This window comes from Lepidochelys kempii, chromosome 6 (assembly GCF_965140265.1).
Source record: "Lepidochelys kempii isolate rLepKem1 chromosome 6, rLepKem1.hap2, whole genome shotgun sequence".
Lineage (NCBI taxonomy): Eukaryota > Metazoa > Chordata > Testudines > Cheloniidae > Lepidochelys > Lepidochelys kempii.
The window spans coordinates 12426740-12440980 of NC_133261.1; the positions used below are offsets into that span (position 1 = coordinate 12426740).

Sequence of the window (14241 nt, forward strand, 5' to 3'; positions counted from 1 at the left end):
AGATGGCGCGCGGGGCGTGTGACGACACACCGGGGTGGGGCCGGGCCAGGGGGGCTGTGGCGTCACAGCGGGGCGGAGCTTGGCCAGAGCCGGGTGGCCATTTGCCGGGGCGGGGGGAGCTTCTGCCTCCGCCTGAGCCCCTCGCTGGGGGGGCGGGGCTGGCCCGGGGGCGACGGACCGCCTGAGCCCCCAGGGAGCCTGAGCCCCTCGCTGGGGGGGCGGGGCTGGCCCAGGGGTGATCGACTGCCTGAGTCTGCAGGGAGCCTGAGCTCCTCTCTGGGGGGAGTGGGGCTGGCCTGGGGGCAACTGACTGCCTGAGCTCCTCTCTGGGGGGCTGGCCCGGCCTGGGGGCGACCGACCATCTGAGCCCCCAGGGAGCCTGAGCCCCTTGCTGGGGGTGGGGCTGACCCAGGGGTGACCGACCACCTGAGTGTGCAGGGAGCCTGAGCCCCTTGCTAGGGGGCTGGTCCCGGAGCAACCGACTGCCTGAGCCCCCAGGGAGCCTGAGCCCCTCGCTGGGGGGGGGGGGGGGCGCTGGTCCAGGGGTGATCGACTGCCTGAGTCTGCAGGGAGCCTGAGCCCCATGGCTCAGAGCAGGGAGCTGCTGAGCAATGTAGGCTGAGACAGTGGCTTTAGGGGCAGGCTTCTAGGACCATGCAATACAGCCCAGGGCATTCACCAGGTTGCTGCTGGCAAGCCCCAGGCAGATTGTTCAGTCTCATGCCTCTCCCTGTGGCAGGTTAACAGGATTCCACTTTACGCTGTCCAGCCCTGTTGCAAGAACCCAGGCAGCAGCAGGACAGGAAGCCAGAGCTGGAATCCAGCTTGGAGCCAGGGAGTAGGGGAAGCCAGAAGCCTAGGCAGGTAAGCTGGGCTGCCTAAAGAAAAGCCCAGGGACATGAAATGATGAAGCTAGGCACAAGCTGTCACACATCCACAGGTCCGGTGCTCTGGTACAGCTCTGTAACGGTTCCTAGGAGGAGCCCTTCAGTGCATCAGCCCCCATAAGGTCACACACTCAATAGGATAAGCCCCTGGGCTTCACTGCCTCCTGGGACCAAACCTCTAAGCCTGCAGCACCCCTGCTTCACACCCTGAGTTCCCTTCAGCGAGTCCACCTGAGATGGGCCTTTGGGGAAGACTTGCACACCCAAAGGGAGCAAATGCACCCCCACCTTCCTTAAACCAGAGTGACTCTCAGCCAGTGCTGTAAAAGCAGAAGGGTTTATTAGATGTCTGGAACACAGCATAGAAAATCCTTATTTAACAGGACGGAAAGTTACAGCAAAGTCCATCTGGGTCAGTATAGAGACCTTTGACCCCTTCAGGCCCAGTTCAGAAGCTTCCCTCTGCCTCTAGCAGCCCACACTTAACCTCACTTGGCCCCTCCTCAGTCATTTGTCCTCCAGCAGGTCACACCTGGCTAGCTTCCCAAGGAGAGTGGGCTGTCCATGGTCATTTGTTGCTAGGTGCCAAATGTCCAATTGAAGTGACCATTGTCTTCTGGGACTCTCCTTGGGCATGGGGGGCACAGGCAGCTAAGCATCAGTCACACCTGTATCTCTGGGCTTCTGCAACAAGCACACAACCCTTTCCCACCCCCTAACCATGTATCACTGTAGGGGAAACTGAGGCACGATATTAATCCAAAATATTATAAAAAATTCTCACTCTGGCTTGTAACAAAGTTTCATTTTATTAAAGATCATTCAAAAACGCCACAATAAATAAAGATGACAAACCCTTTCATTCCCATTTATAATACAGGCTAAGAACGACAGGACCTCCTGGTCAAAGGCATTCAGTAAAAACAGAAATGGAGGGAACTTGGGGTTTATGGAGTGTGGGAATTACAGCTTAATAAACTAACCCACCGTCTTCTTGATTGAAAGTGGTTACATCAAAGCAATACAGATTGGGTCTCCAATGCATTAAAAATAGAAGCTCTCCAATCCCCTGACTTGGGCAGGGAATACTGTTTTTGGACCGTTATGGAAAAATAGACTTTCTATTATAGCACCACCAGCCGCACACGGGGCAGGCATGTGACCCTGACCTTCCCACTCATGGTGACAGCCCGATGCAGAGATTGAGTCTCATGCATGAGGCCTGGTCACTGCAGAACATTGCAAGCTCTCCCTGGGGCTGGGTCTCCAGCCCCGTCAGGCCACCTAGACTGCTAGTTCCGGCGATATAAGAGATCTCGGGTTGCCGTGTCAACCTTTTGTTGGTAGTCCTCCAGTTTGTCCTGCACCTTCTGGTACAGCTAGGAGAGAAGAGTGAGGGCAGCCATCAGAGGAGACAGAGCGGCTCCGGGGACAGAATAGGACAATTGCTTCTCCCCCCTCAAGTCCCCACTTAGACCATCATCGCACTGTCCCTTCACAGTACCCGACTCCTGCTGGTGCGAGAGCTGCTCTTCTGCTGCACCTGCTGTCAGCTCTGCTTTAGCCACCTCCACCCCCTTTCCTCCATTTTCCCTCCCCCTGGCCCCCATCACTGGAAGCGTTTTAGGACACAGATTACACAAGACACACCATGCAGGGTGGAATCACCATACCCCCTGAGTTGTGAGGAGCTGGGTGGGTTAGCGAATGGGGCAGTCTGGCTGTAGCCTCTGCGGAGAGGTCCTCTCAGCACTGGAGGATGCAGAGAGCCTGTAGCAGGGTGGTAGGGCACAGCGCTCCCTCATCTCTGCCCAGCCATATCCACCTTGCTCCTTCAACCTGCTTCCTGGGAGCCCCCTTTGGGCAAGGAGGTGCCCAGAACTGAATACTGGCATACCAGAGTGCAGGACCTTCACCTCCCTGCTCCTCGCACATTGCCTCTGCAAATGCAGCCCAGAACTGCAGGCTCCTTTGGCTGTCACCCCAGCTAATTGCTGCTCTGCTGGCCGCTATCACCCGGTCTCGCAGCATTGCTGTTTTCCAGATTTCTCCCTGCTCTGGATTCTATAGGCACTAGCTGTGCTTGGCCAAGCTAGAGCCTCTTTCCTGCCCAGCTCTCTCTGCCTTTACTAGGGGAAACCACCTCTCATCTGGCTAGCTGGGACCCTGCCCCCTCACATACTGTTTACTCCCCTTTTCAGCTCAGTCAGGAAGACTTCTAATCACTCCACTCCCTGCATTAGCCCTCTGCGTATCCGCCCTCAGCCCACTGCCTCGCCATTCAGAATCACACTATTGGCAGCCCTCCACCCTCTTGGCCAAAAGGATTTATAGACTAGAAATTCATTCAGGTAGTTGTGTAAGGTTCTGCGAGGCACAGATGCTTGACAGCACAGACCTACAGGGTCTGGCCACGGCCCTTCCTGCACCCGCCGAGCTCCCAAAACCAATCCCCTTTCCTCCCAAGACACATTCTTTGCCAAGTCCCAGTCTGGTGAGTTGCTCCTCATTTCATTACCCTCTAAGACCACATACACCGTCTGTGGAGCTTCCCCACTCGCAAGGGATTGTTTTCCGTTCCCCGTCCTGCTCACTGCGTGGGACAGAAGTAGGGTTGCTAACTGTCCAATCGCACAAACCCAAACACCCTTGCCCAGCTCCTGCCCCGCCCCTATTCACTCCATCCTCCATTGCTCGCTCTCCCCCACCAGGCTGGGGCAGGAGATTGGGGTGCGGGCTCCGGCGGTGCTTACCTCAGGCAGCTCCTGAAAGCAACTGGCACATCCCTCTGGCAGCGGCTCCTAGGCGGGAGGGGTGGGGGCAGGGCAGGGGGTCTCCGCAGCTGCCCCTGCCCACAGGCACCAGCACCACAGCTTCTACTGACCACAGTTTCCAGCCAATGGGAGCTGCAGAGTCGGCACTCGGGCAGCACGCGGAGGCCCCCTGCCCCCCTTAGGGGCCGCAGGGACATGCCAGCTGCTTCCAGGAGCAGCACGGAGCCAGGGAGCCTGACTGTACCCTGCTGGACTTTCAGTGACTAAAATCTCCCGGTTTGGCTTCAGTAGCCTCCGGGAGACTCTGGCAAAACCGGGAGGGTTTGCAACCCTAAACAGGAGGAAGCTCATGGCACACTGCTGCACCAGGCAGGATGCCACTGGTTTGTGCAAACTGGCTTTCTTCCATACAGCTAAAAAGTTGTGGAGGAAGGGGGAGGTCTTTGCAGCAAGTCGCAGTGGCCTGGGGATTGTGTCTCACTCTCCTGCTAGGAGGCACAGGTGAGCAGTTCAGGCAAGATTTCCAGATGCTCATCCCTACTCTGCCAATGATTTTAAGCGTCTTCTATTCCTCCTAGTGGCTCTTTTTCTGTTAAAGGCAGATCAGACTGAGCCTTGGCAGCCATTCATTTCAGAACTTATTTATCAGCGGGCTCCCACCTGTTCCCTTCCTCCCCAGTGCACCTTGGTATTACTCCCATCCCCTCAGGCAGAGCCACCTGGTTCGGGACTTTAGGTGGCAGCACCATGGAGATGTACTCACCACAAAGCTGTGATGGTTTGTCGTGTTCTCCCCCAAGGCCTGAAGCAGCTGGTCAATAGCAGAGTATGGCAGCCACACCATTGGTGCTATAGCAGACAACGGACGCTAAAGGGAAGAGTAGCCTTAGTACCAACTACAGCACTAAGCACTTATCTACCATTTTTAATCGATAGACCTCAATTATCCCCATTGCACAGACAGGGAAGCTGAGGCACAGGGGAGAAGTGACCTGCCCATGGTCACCCAACAGGCCAGTAGCAGAGCCAGGAGCAGAACCTACATCTGCAGAGTCCCCGTCTAGTGCTCTAGCCACTGGGACACATTGCCTCTCCTTTAAACTGGTTTATGGTCACTGCAGAAATGCTTAGCACTGTTACGGGCAAGGAGGAAGTCACATGGCAGCCAGATCTTGGCTTCGGAGGAGCTAGGAACCCGGTTATGTTCCCCAGGAGGCACACTGTGTTACATTAACCCAGTCAGGAAGGTGCCATGGGTTAGTTTTTTGAAGAGCCTCACCCTCCTTCCAGGAGTGTTACACAGACCCAGGATCAGTAACAGCCCAGACGAACTGCCCCACCAACACACGCTTGAGCAGCAAAGTGGAATGGGCTGGGCAGGGCTTCCCCGCATAGGCCTCACTCATGCTTCGGCCGGCAGCTGCACACCTGCCATGGGCACCTGCTGGGGTGGGCAATGGGGCTGCCGCTTGCCCTTCTGCCACCCTTCATCTGAGTGGGGGAGGGGAGGCGATGCCCTAGAGGCCCAGCCAGAAGAGCTCTGCAGTGTGTAGCTGGTAGTCCCTCTTCACAGGCAGGGAATTCTGGAGGAGCTGTCCTGAACCTTGGCTCAGAGCTGGCTGCCACCAGTCGCTAAGGCAATGAGGAATGGTCGCAGGAGTGGGACCGGAGGGCGTGTTTCAGCCCTCACCTACCTCAATCCCGAAGTGCTCATGGCCCTTCCCCAGTAAGGCGTCCACGTACTCCAACACCAAGTCCACAGCTTCCTCCAGGAGGGCGTAATTCAAGTAGAGGCGAAGGAGCTCAGCAGCATCCACCTTCTGCGAGCAAACAGTTAGTGACAGCCTGGGCCTAGGCTGTGAGGGGCGTAGAGATCACTCACGCCTTAGCAGCCACTGCCCAGAGCCTGGGTCCAGAGCCTCTGGACCAGCCACACAAAGTCCCTGGGTCCAAGTCCCTTTCCACCCCTGATCCGGATGGGCCTCTGGTCCTGGCATAGCTGTTCCAAGCTATGTGGTCCCCCAGTGGCCAGGGGTTCTGGGCATGCTAAGTGGTCTGACCACACGCCTGCAACCAGGGCCAGGCTCTGCTGCCTGAGCCACTCAAAGCCACCAGACGGGCTGGGGATCTGCCCTCAGTACGGGGCAGGGTTTCACCTAAACCAGAGTAATCACACTCAGGATTAGCAGCCCCTCACAGGTATGCACAAGGCCACACAATAGCCTGGGATTTGTTCTGGCCAAAGAACAAAAGCTACCCTCCTCACTGCTGTTGGCTCCTGCCCCTGCATTCTTCGCCCAGGCTCACCCCAAAAGCACCTGATTCTATTGTTACTCCCCATTTTAACAGCCCTTGGGATCTTGCACAAGCACCTGCTGGCTCTTACCTCTCCAGGCTTCTGAATCTTCCAGCAATCACCCCCCAAAAGCAGCCCCCTTTCCAGCTCACTTGCCCCCAGTGAAACCGTCCCAATACACTCACTCCACAAGCACCCTGCCCTAGTACAGCCCCACCCTCTGGTGCTCCCTAATACCTCTTAGCCCTTAGAATACACCCAATTTACAGGCACAGATAGTGGCTCATTCTCAGTTACACAACTTGCCTTACAATCTCACTGGATGAGCCAGTACAGAAAGAAGCACTGTTCCTCTCCATTATACCGTGCTGGGCAAGGAACGACTACGTGCCCAGCACTTTACAGATGGGTCTGTGACTCAGACTGTATAAGGCACACATGAGAATAAGGTTACGTCTGCATTGGAAAGGTTTTCTGGTTCCTGAGTGTAGTTTCAGAAGTTTCTTTGCATTTCCTTTCCAAAGGACCAAAAATTTAGACGACGCTACAGTGGCTTCACTAGAGATGGACTAGTACAAGATTTCTGCGGAGATTACGGCTGCTTTTTGAAAATGGGGTTAGCCACACTTCAAAGCTGACTAGAGTCATCTCCCCAGGAGCCAGAGAAATCCAAGTTTCAGACTTCCTGGTTTCAGACAGTGACACTGCAACTGCTACAGAAGGTTAAAGCCAGTCAGTCCACTGTCAATCCTTTTCACTACCTCAAATATCTTCCTTTTGGGCTGAAATTCAAACCAAAGACACAAACAAGTCTCCTCAGCGGAGTTCGTACTAAGAATGAGTAACATTTCCCCAATCAGCTGAACCATTTTAACTTCAACCGATCTGAACAGATTTGGTGCACAAGGTATCAGCAACACAGGTAGCACCAACACTTCCCATTGGAAGACCCTGCTTTCAGTTGCTTATCACTTGGTCTAACTATTCATGCTGAAGTTTACCATGCTGAATGTTACTGGAAAGTTTCATTTCTCGGAACAAGAGCAGCAATAACACACTTTTTTGCCCCATGATAAAAAATTTCTCCAACTCTTTTACAGAGAAGTTCTAGCACCTCTGTACTTTGGACCAGGAGCTTGAAATTTGCCAGAGTGGGGGGGGAGGGGCACCATGGTGTCATGGATGTGCCTTTTGCTCTCCCATAAACATCTGCCCAAATCCTCAGAAAGTCTCTGTTTCCACCTGGTCAGTAGAAGCTTGTTAAAAGTTTAACAGCTGAACTATTCAAAGATTCCATTTGCACTGAGCATGTAGCCAGGGCGGTTTGACATTCCCTGCAATTGCTAGTCCAGGCAACCAGGCGCTGCAGCACTGTCTCTGCTGTGCTGTCACAGTGCTCCCCCTGCTGGTGCCTAGGCCCCCAGTGAAGGGGAGAAGGAGGAAGCTACCCATCTGGAATGTAGAGGTGTGAAGATCTGGAGAGAAGAGGCATGAGACTGGGACAAGGACAGCTGTGAAACTAACTGGCAAAATGTGGACCTCATCCCCCTTTAGTGTCTGGCCCACACAAAGGATGACAACCTACTACTGCTACCAGGTGAGCATGATCCAACATGATGGAATAGCTGAATTTTCAGTTTGCTTTTACAAAACTTAGAAAACTACATAAAAATTATGTTAAAAGAATAGTAAAACTGCAAAACAGAGCATGTGAGAGTTTCCAGAGGCTTAAGCAAACTTAATTTGGCCTCCTTGTAATTACAGGATCACATACTATTTTCCTGACAGCCCCTGCCTCATTCAGTACACCCTCCACCCCTGAAGAGCCCTATCCTCTCCAGGAGACCCCTGGCCCCCCAACATGCTCTCCCCCCTCAAAAGAATCCTCAAGAGCCATTGACAATCCACCCTCCTACAACTCTCTGCACTTCAACCCCATACAAGAGTCCTGGTATCCACACCCACCCCGCCCCAGCAACCATCTAAGTTCCTTATTCAGAAGCTCCATCCCCACCCAGCAGCCTCCCCTCCCCATGTTGACCTCCTGCCCTTCCATACCCCCAAACACAGTAGCCTTCTCAACAGGAAAAGTTGCTCCTCCTAGATCCTAACTTCTGATGCCTTCCCCTACCCTCTGCAGCCTGACCAAACCCAGGATGTAGCCAAGCTGCCGTGTTCACCTGGCTTTGTAGGAGCTAAGAAAGTTACCCGTTTCCAAGGCTGGGGAAGGGGAAGTCTAGTTTGGAGATCAGACTCTTTGGCCTTTGAAGTTGTTTTAGCTTTGGTTTGGCTTCTGAACTACAATGGGTGCACAATAAGCTGCATGAGCACTAAATTCCTGACCAGCAGATGTACTGGAAGCAATCACACGGCCATGCAGTTGTCTCTCCCCCTTCTCCTTCCTTCGCTGTAGACACAGAAACATTTACCTTGTAACTGTTGATAAGCCAGTTGGGCAGTGGCACTCCATGAGAGAGGAGCTTGTTGATTACACAGTGATGATACAGATGGTTCTGTGATTTGTATCTGTCCAGGTAGGAAGATAACAGCCGCCAGGCTTCATCTGTTGCACTAGAAGACAATAGAGAACGTAATTTGCTATTCCTGTGCTTAGACTGCAATGGGGTAGCTTGTGTGTTACCAGCTGTGCGTTAGTCCCTAATAGATATGTAGATGGGTGGGAACCACATGGAAAACAGTAATCACAGAGACCTGGAGCAGAGAGGGGGCGGCCAATTGGAGAAGAGCGTGTAGCAAGATTTAGAAGAAAGAAAGGCAATGCAATGTTGTCAAGTATCAGCAGTCCTAGTGCTGGTTTTACCTGAGAGGTGACCGGGCTAACAGCATGTCCTTAATGCCTGCATTTAAAACAGTGCATTTACAAGTACATTTAAGTGAGGTATAGAGGAAAGGCGAACACACGCTTTGCTGCTGCTTGTGTGTGGCTGGAGCCTTGGGGAAACAGGGTGGCCGTGTTTGTATTACACTGCCAGAGTGCCATCTTCTTCCCCATAAGCTCCGAAGCTACAGCGTCCCCTCCGAAGCAGCTGCAATCCTGGGATTTTTATTAACCCGAGAATCTTGGTTTTGGTAAGAGATTTTTACCACAAGAAGCTGCAGCAACACCTGCCTTTGAAGAGCAGCTCTGAACAGTCTCCTCCAGGAGGAACAAGCACCCTTACCTGGACTCCTTGGTGGTAATGACAGAGGAGAGCTGGTTTGCTGCTAGCCAATCCCAGGCCTCTGCCTGAGCTGCTTCCCCACCGAACTGGAGTTTGATGCATCTGGAACATACAACATCCAGCATTGTACACTGCACGCTGCACACAAAGCTGGGATCCCCATGCCCTCCCCTCCCACAGCTACACTATGAACTGTTCAGTCAGGTTGGTCCTCCCCAATGCAGTTATATTCCCAGCAGTTCCTGGCTTAGCTGGTTTAACAGGAGATGCAGTGGATACCACTTGGTTGAAGTTAAACTCTTCAGATAGGTCAATTTAAAAACAATCACACCCTAGCTCCTAAGGCACAAGAGCCCCTCAAAAATCAACCTGACCCAAACAAATGTGACCCTTTGTGTGGGCACTAGGAAAAGCCAGGACACTAAGCATGGGAGTGTAGTCTGCATGTGCCAACAAGCAGGAATGGCCTCTCAAGCACTCCTAGCACGGCCCCCTTTTGATTCCAATACACCCCTGTGGAATCACAGCATTCGCTGGTGTGAAAAGAAACGCTGCAGAAGTACTCCAGGTGTATTCCAGTAGCTCTCGCTAATGTGAGGCAGCATCTGAAAAAGGGAAGCCAGCCCACATGCGCTCCAGCAGGCACAGTTTGAGAACAGCTGAGCTACACAGTGAGGAAAGTCTCTTTGCACTCAGTGAACATCAATACTGTCAGCCCCAGAGCCCAGATACCCCGTGTCAGAGCCAAGACGCCAGGAAGGATTTAAAACACTCCTGTTTTGAGGTTTTCTGATTTTTAGATCTTAGGGGCAGCCAATCACTCCTGATATGTGTCGAAGATCATTTTAGGTTGAAAATTCAAGTTTAAATGCACACACAAGTGTGGGACTCCCCCACAGAGGCTTGAGGGGTGGCTCTTAGCTCTCCCCACCCCAGGAGCGAGGAGAGGGTATCACTAACCATCTCATTCCCTTTTGCTGATCCTTGCCCTCCTCAGTTAAACCCAGCTGTTTCCAAGAGCACAACTAACTTTAACACCTAAAATTAGCAGGCTTCTGAGACAGCTGAGAGCGTTGACAGGCCAGGAATGGTCCTAATTCCACAGAGCTTATGCAATACAAGTTCTTCAGCATTTGTGTTATATAACCTTAAAAGCATGATAATGTATCACATACTTGAAAGCCAGTCCCTCAAAGACAGGTGTCAGGGGGAGTTTGAAGGTCTGGCAGAGCGAGACAGCTGTGTCAAAGAGGCCAGCCTGAACCAAGAGAGTGACCATTTCCTCTGGCGAAGAGCTTCCTGTGCAAACAGAATACCCAGTCAGCGTATGCCGCAAACTGACCATTCACACGTACCTTCTTAAAATGCAACACTGCAGCATGTGACAATGCCCTACTGAGGGATTCACTGAAAGCTACACTGGGGTAATACCGTAGAAGTCAGGAAATTCTCCACAAGGCAACAGACTGTGCAAAGTGGCAGAGTTATAAACAGTGTAAATAAAGAAGTGTTAGGAGACTCGCAAGCATGGAAAGCCTCAGCCTAAATGGTTAAAGTCTGGCAAAATTATAACTGCTCGAAACAGATCACCAAAAAGTATTTGGCAAATTTAGCCATAGGCGTCATTCGGCTGTAAACCAAAACCCTGCTTGCCTCTTGGTAGCAGGGAAGAAGATCGATGGGGATATTCTTACTCTCAGGCTGACAGCCATCAATATTACAGGCTAAAGAGTGATCCTGCCTCTGGGGTGGATCACAGCAGTGTTTAACAACACATACCCTTTGAACGTCTCACTATAAAGCAAATTTTCTAATCCTGTAACCATTCTCCTGACTCTTCTCTGAACCGTCTCCCATTTAGAAACACCCCTTGTAGGCTTCCCATTCCAGTATAGCCAGGTCCATCCCTGGTTGGCTTGTGAGATCTGACGAGGTGCAAAACAGTTTCACATCACCACTTCATGCGTATGAACTACGCCCCATCTCTCTAAAAGCAGCTCTGAGCTGCTGCTCTGAGCCCTGTGGGACACTATCCCAACCCTACCTGCAACAGCAGCTGTCGACGGCTCATGCTGCGCAAGAGTTAGTCGGAGGCGAGCCAACAGGCATTCCTTCTCCAAATCCTCCAGCTCCAGGATTTCTATCTGGCGTGCTGCTATACGGAACAGATGTTTGTTTAGAGAGTGCCCAGTGCAGGCCAGATGCTTTACAGACAAAGGAGATGGGAAAGGCCGTGCTTTACAGAGCTAACGGTCTAAACAGTCAATAGATAGAGGAAGACTGGGATGCAATGACAAGTGGTTGGAGAGAGTACATATGTGGTCATTTAGGATATACGTCTACACTGTAATCTGGTGGGGTGATTACAGCACGAGACTCGATTATCTAGTTAAATCAAAACTATCTTGGGATAGTTGGTCTCCTCAGGACTGCAGCGTAGGCCTACCCTAAGTTAACACTTCCACAAGAGGATGACTAGCCTTTAGGGGACTCGGGGAAACCCATTTTTTATGGAAGGACTTGCAGGAGAGAGTGTGGAAGCATGGCAGATGAGGCCAGAAAGGGAGCTCCAACCACAGAGCACACTAGGAAAGAAGCTGCAGCATCTGCAATTACATATAAAACAAACCAAGTTTAAAACACCCTCAGCCGTGGTGACTAATGGAACCCTCTATCCCATCAAGATGTGCACATTAGGTACTTGAGTAGTCACCTGACCTTTGACTGTAGCCCTTGCCCCTACCTCCCCCAGTGCTCACATCACGGCTGAAGTACATTGCAGGATATTCAGAGCTGGGGCCACGTCTTCTACGGCTGGATGGCACCTAGCACACACTGCAGCACTCAGTGAACATGCAAGTTACACACATGCTCAGTCGGTTAAGCTAAGGGTGAAGAAGCCCTGGGGAATGGCCCATCCCAGCTTTATGAAGACTGCAGAAAAACTGATCTTCTGGAGATGCCATGTGCAGTGCTCTGCCTTAGTCAAGGATGTATCTGGGGCACACAATAAAGCAGATGTGGACTCACCTATGACTCCAGAACACTCATGCTCTCATTTTAGCTGGCAACAACTAGAATTTGCTCTCAATGTTTTAAACAAGTGAAGGACTTTTAGATTATAGGTCTTCAAAATGGCTCCTCTGGACATTATGCAGAGGGGCTAGCATGCCTATGTGTGTCTCTCATCAACCTATGGAGTCATATTACAACAAACAATTGAAACTAGAATTCACCTTGACTGACCTCTCCTTACTAGTTTTTAACACCTATGCGGCATTTAGACAGATCCAGTAAAGATTATAATAAATGCCAGGCTCTGGTTAACACAACAGGTAGGTTTTTTTTATTATTATTCCTGTCTTTTGAAATGTTAAAAAAAAACCTAGACACTGTGCCCCAGGCAGACCCTCTGTGGTGCCCATTTCCCACTAAATGACATGCCTTCAGAAAATATGTAGATACTGAAATGAAGATAAATACACATGCAAAACAAGGCAGGGGTCAGAGTTAAGTTTGTTGTGCTGGAACATGCCCTTCCCTGAACTGGATAGGAATACGTTTGTTATGCAGACAGTGCAATACAAGAGGAAAGGCCATTGTTGTCATAACTCTGATATTTTTGTATTTTTTACAAAATTAGTCTGCTGGAATTTTAAGAATGTGAACACTAAGGACATGAGGGGGATTAGAGAAAGGCAGCACACTTTTCAAGTGCTACTTCAAGTTGTACAGAGGCTGTGGAAGGAGGGGAGTCCCCTCCCAGGTTACTAGCAAGCAGCACAACTTCTGAGTCAAAAGCAAAGAGTGCTGGAATACAAGAATTATGGGAGGCGCCAGCTTACTTACTTGGGACAGCTGTGCACTCCCCATCATGGCTTCTCTTTGGGGACGCTCCTGGGCGTTCATACTGCCAGGAAGAAAAAGGTTTAGTTGAAGTTGGATTTCAAAGTGTAGGCCGCTTCCCATTCCCCATCTAATGCTCCATTTCAGACGCTGTCACACTGGGAGAACTGTAAGGCTATATAGCAATGCCAAAGGCTACATCTGTATGGGTCTGGCTGCAGAAAGCAGCGCAAGTCTCACATAGTCTCTGCCACCCCGAACCAAACTTCTGCAGTAAGATCTCAGAAGCTGGATGCAAAATGAAGCATTCGCAATTATGTAAGAAACAAAACCTACCAAAGTTCAGGAGAACCAAGGAAACAAGGCACAGAATTTGTAGCTTGGTCCTTGATTATAGCTATCTCCCCCGCTTTGTGAAATGAAGTGGATGGAAAGCCTTTTGGAGGACTACACCCAATAAGAACAGCACACAGCTGAAACAAGCACAGCACACCCTGAATGGGAGGTGAACTTCAAGGCAGTTACCATGGCTACAGGGTTCTGACAATTATAGCATTTGCAGGTTACACGATGGCTTCTGTTCTAAATCAGATTTACACACTAAATTTACACACATGCTCAGAAAGTTCTCCTTTGGGGCTACAATGCTGCCTCTCTGGTCTCAGCCAAAAATGGATTTCTCTTTTTTCCCCACCCTCACGTACAAAGAAAAGCCATCCATCTGTATGTGTTATAAGGTCGAGGGGAAGAGGATGCATAAATATATTTTTCACTTTTTGCTTCCCAAACAGCTGATGAAAAAAAGCAACTGGGTCGTGTCTAGGCCTCAGCCAAGATGGAGAAAACTGGGAAAGTTTAGAGTTTTGAACTTTTCGGCTGAACGTGGTTAGCAAGTATCTGAACATTTTAACCAGCTGGAAGTAGTTCTCCTTGCCCCTTGCGCAATATGGACCTTGTCTAGACAAATGGCTTTGCTGGCATAGACATTTGTTAGACCTATACCAGCCAAAGAGCTCTTTTGCTCGTACAGCTTAGCCCAGGTCCCCGAATGGTATCAGTACTGGCGTGAGGACTCTTTGGCTGCAGAACTGTCTCCACACTGGGGCTTTGGCAGCAGGGCTAGGTTGGTCAGCTTGCAATTCTTTCACCCTGCCCACACTGTCAAAGCTATATGCCGATCAATTTTTCTAGTGTAGACCACACCCTAGTGATGTTATGAAACACAAAAGTTGCCAGCTTAATCCCAGCTGAGTATG

At 51.0% G+C, this 14241-nt stretch overlaps 1 protein-coding gene across 3 annotated transcripts in view; it reads right to left on the bottom strand.

Moving 5' to 3' along the window:
• Positions 1-1677: 1677 nt before the first annotated feature.
• NUP160 (nucleoporin 160) overlaps positions 1678-14241 on the bottom strand; it is a 57052-nt gene continuing 44488 nt past the window's right edge. For 2 of the 3 annotated variants that reach the window (XM_073346698.1, XM_073346696.1), the window contains exons 29-36: positions 12989-13049; positions 11184-11294; positions 10315-10438; positions 9140-9241; positions 8387-8528; positions 5356-5481; positions 4425-4529; positions 1678-2266 (exon numbers count right to left, since the gene is read on the bottom strand). In XM_073346698.1, the coding sequence (XP_073202799.1) occupies positions 2180-2266; positions 4425-4529; positions 5356-5481; positions 8387-8528; positions 9140-9241; positions 10315-10438; positions 11184-11294; positions 12989-13049 (858 nt within the window). In that variant the 3' untranslated portion in view covers positions 1678-2179. The remainder of the gene's footprint in view (positions 2267-4424; positions 4530-5355; positions 5482-8386; positions 8529-9139; positions 9242-10314; positions 10439-11183; positions 11295-12988; positions 13050-14241) is intronic. The other variant, XM_073346699.1, reaches the window with a different exon arrangement.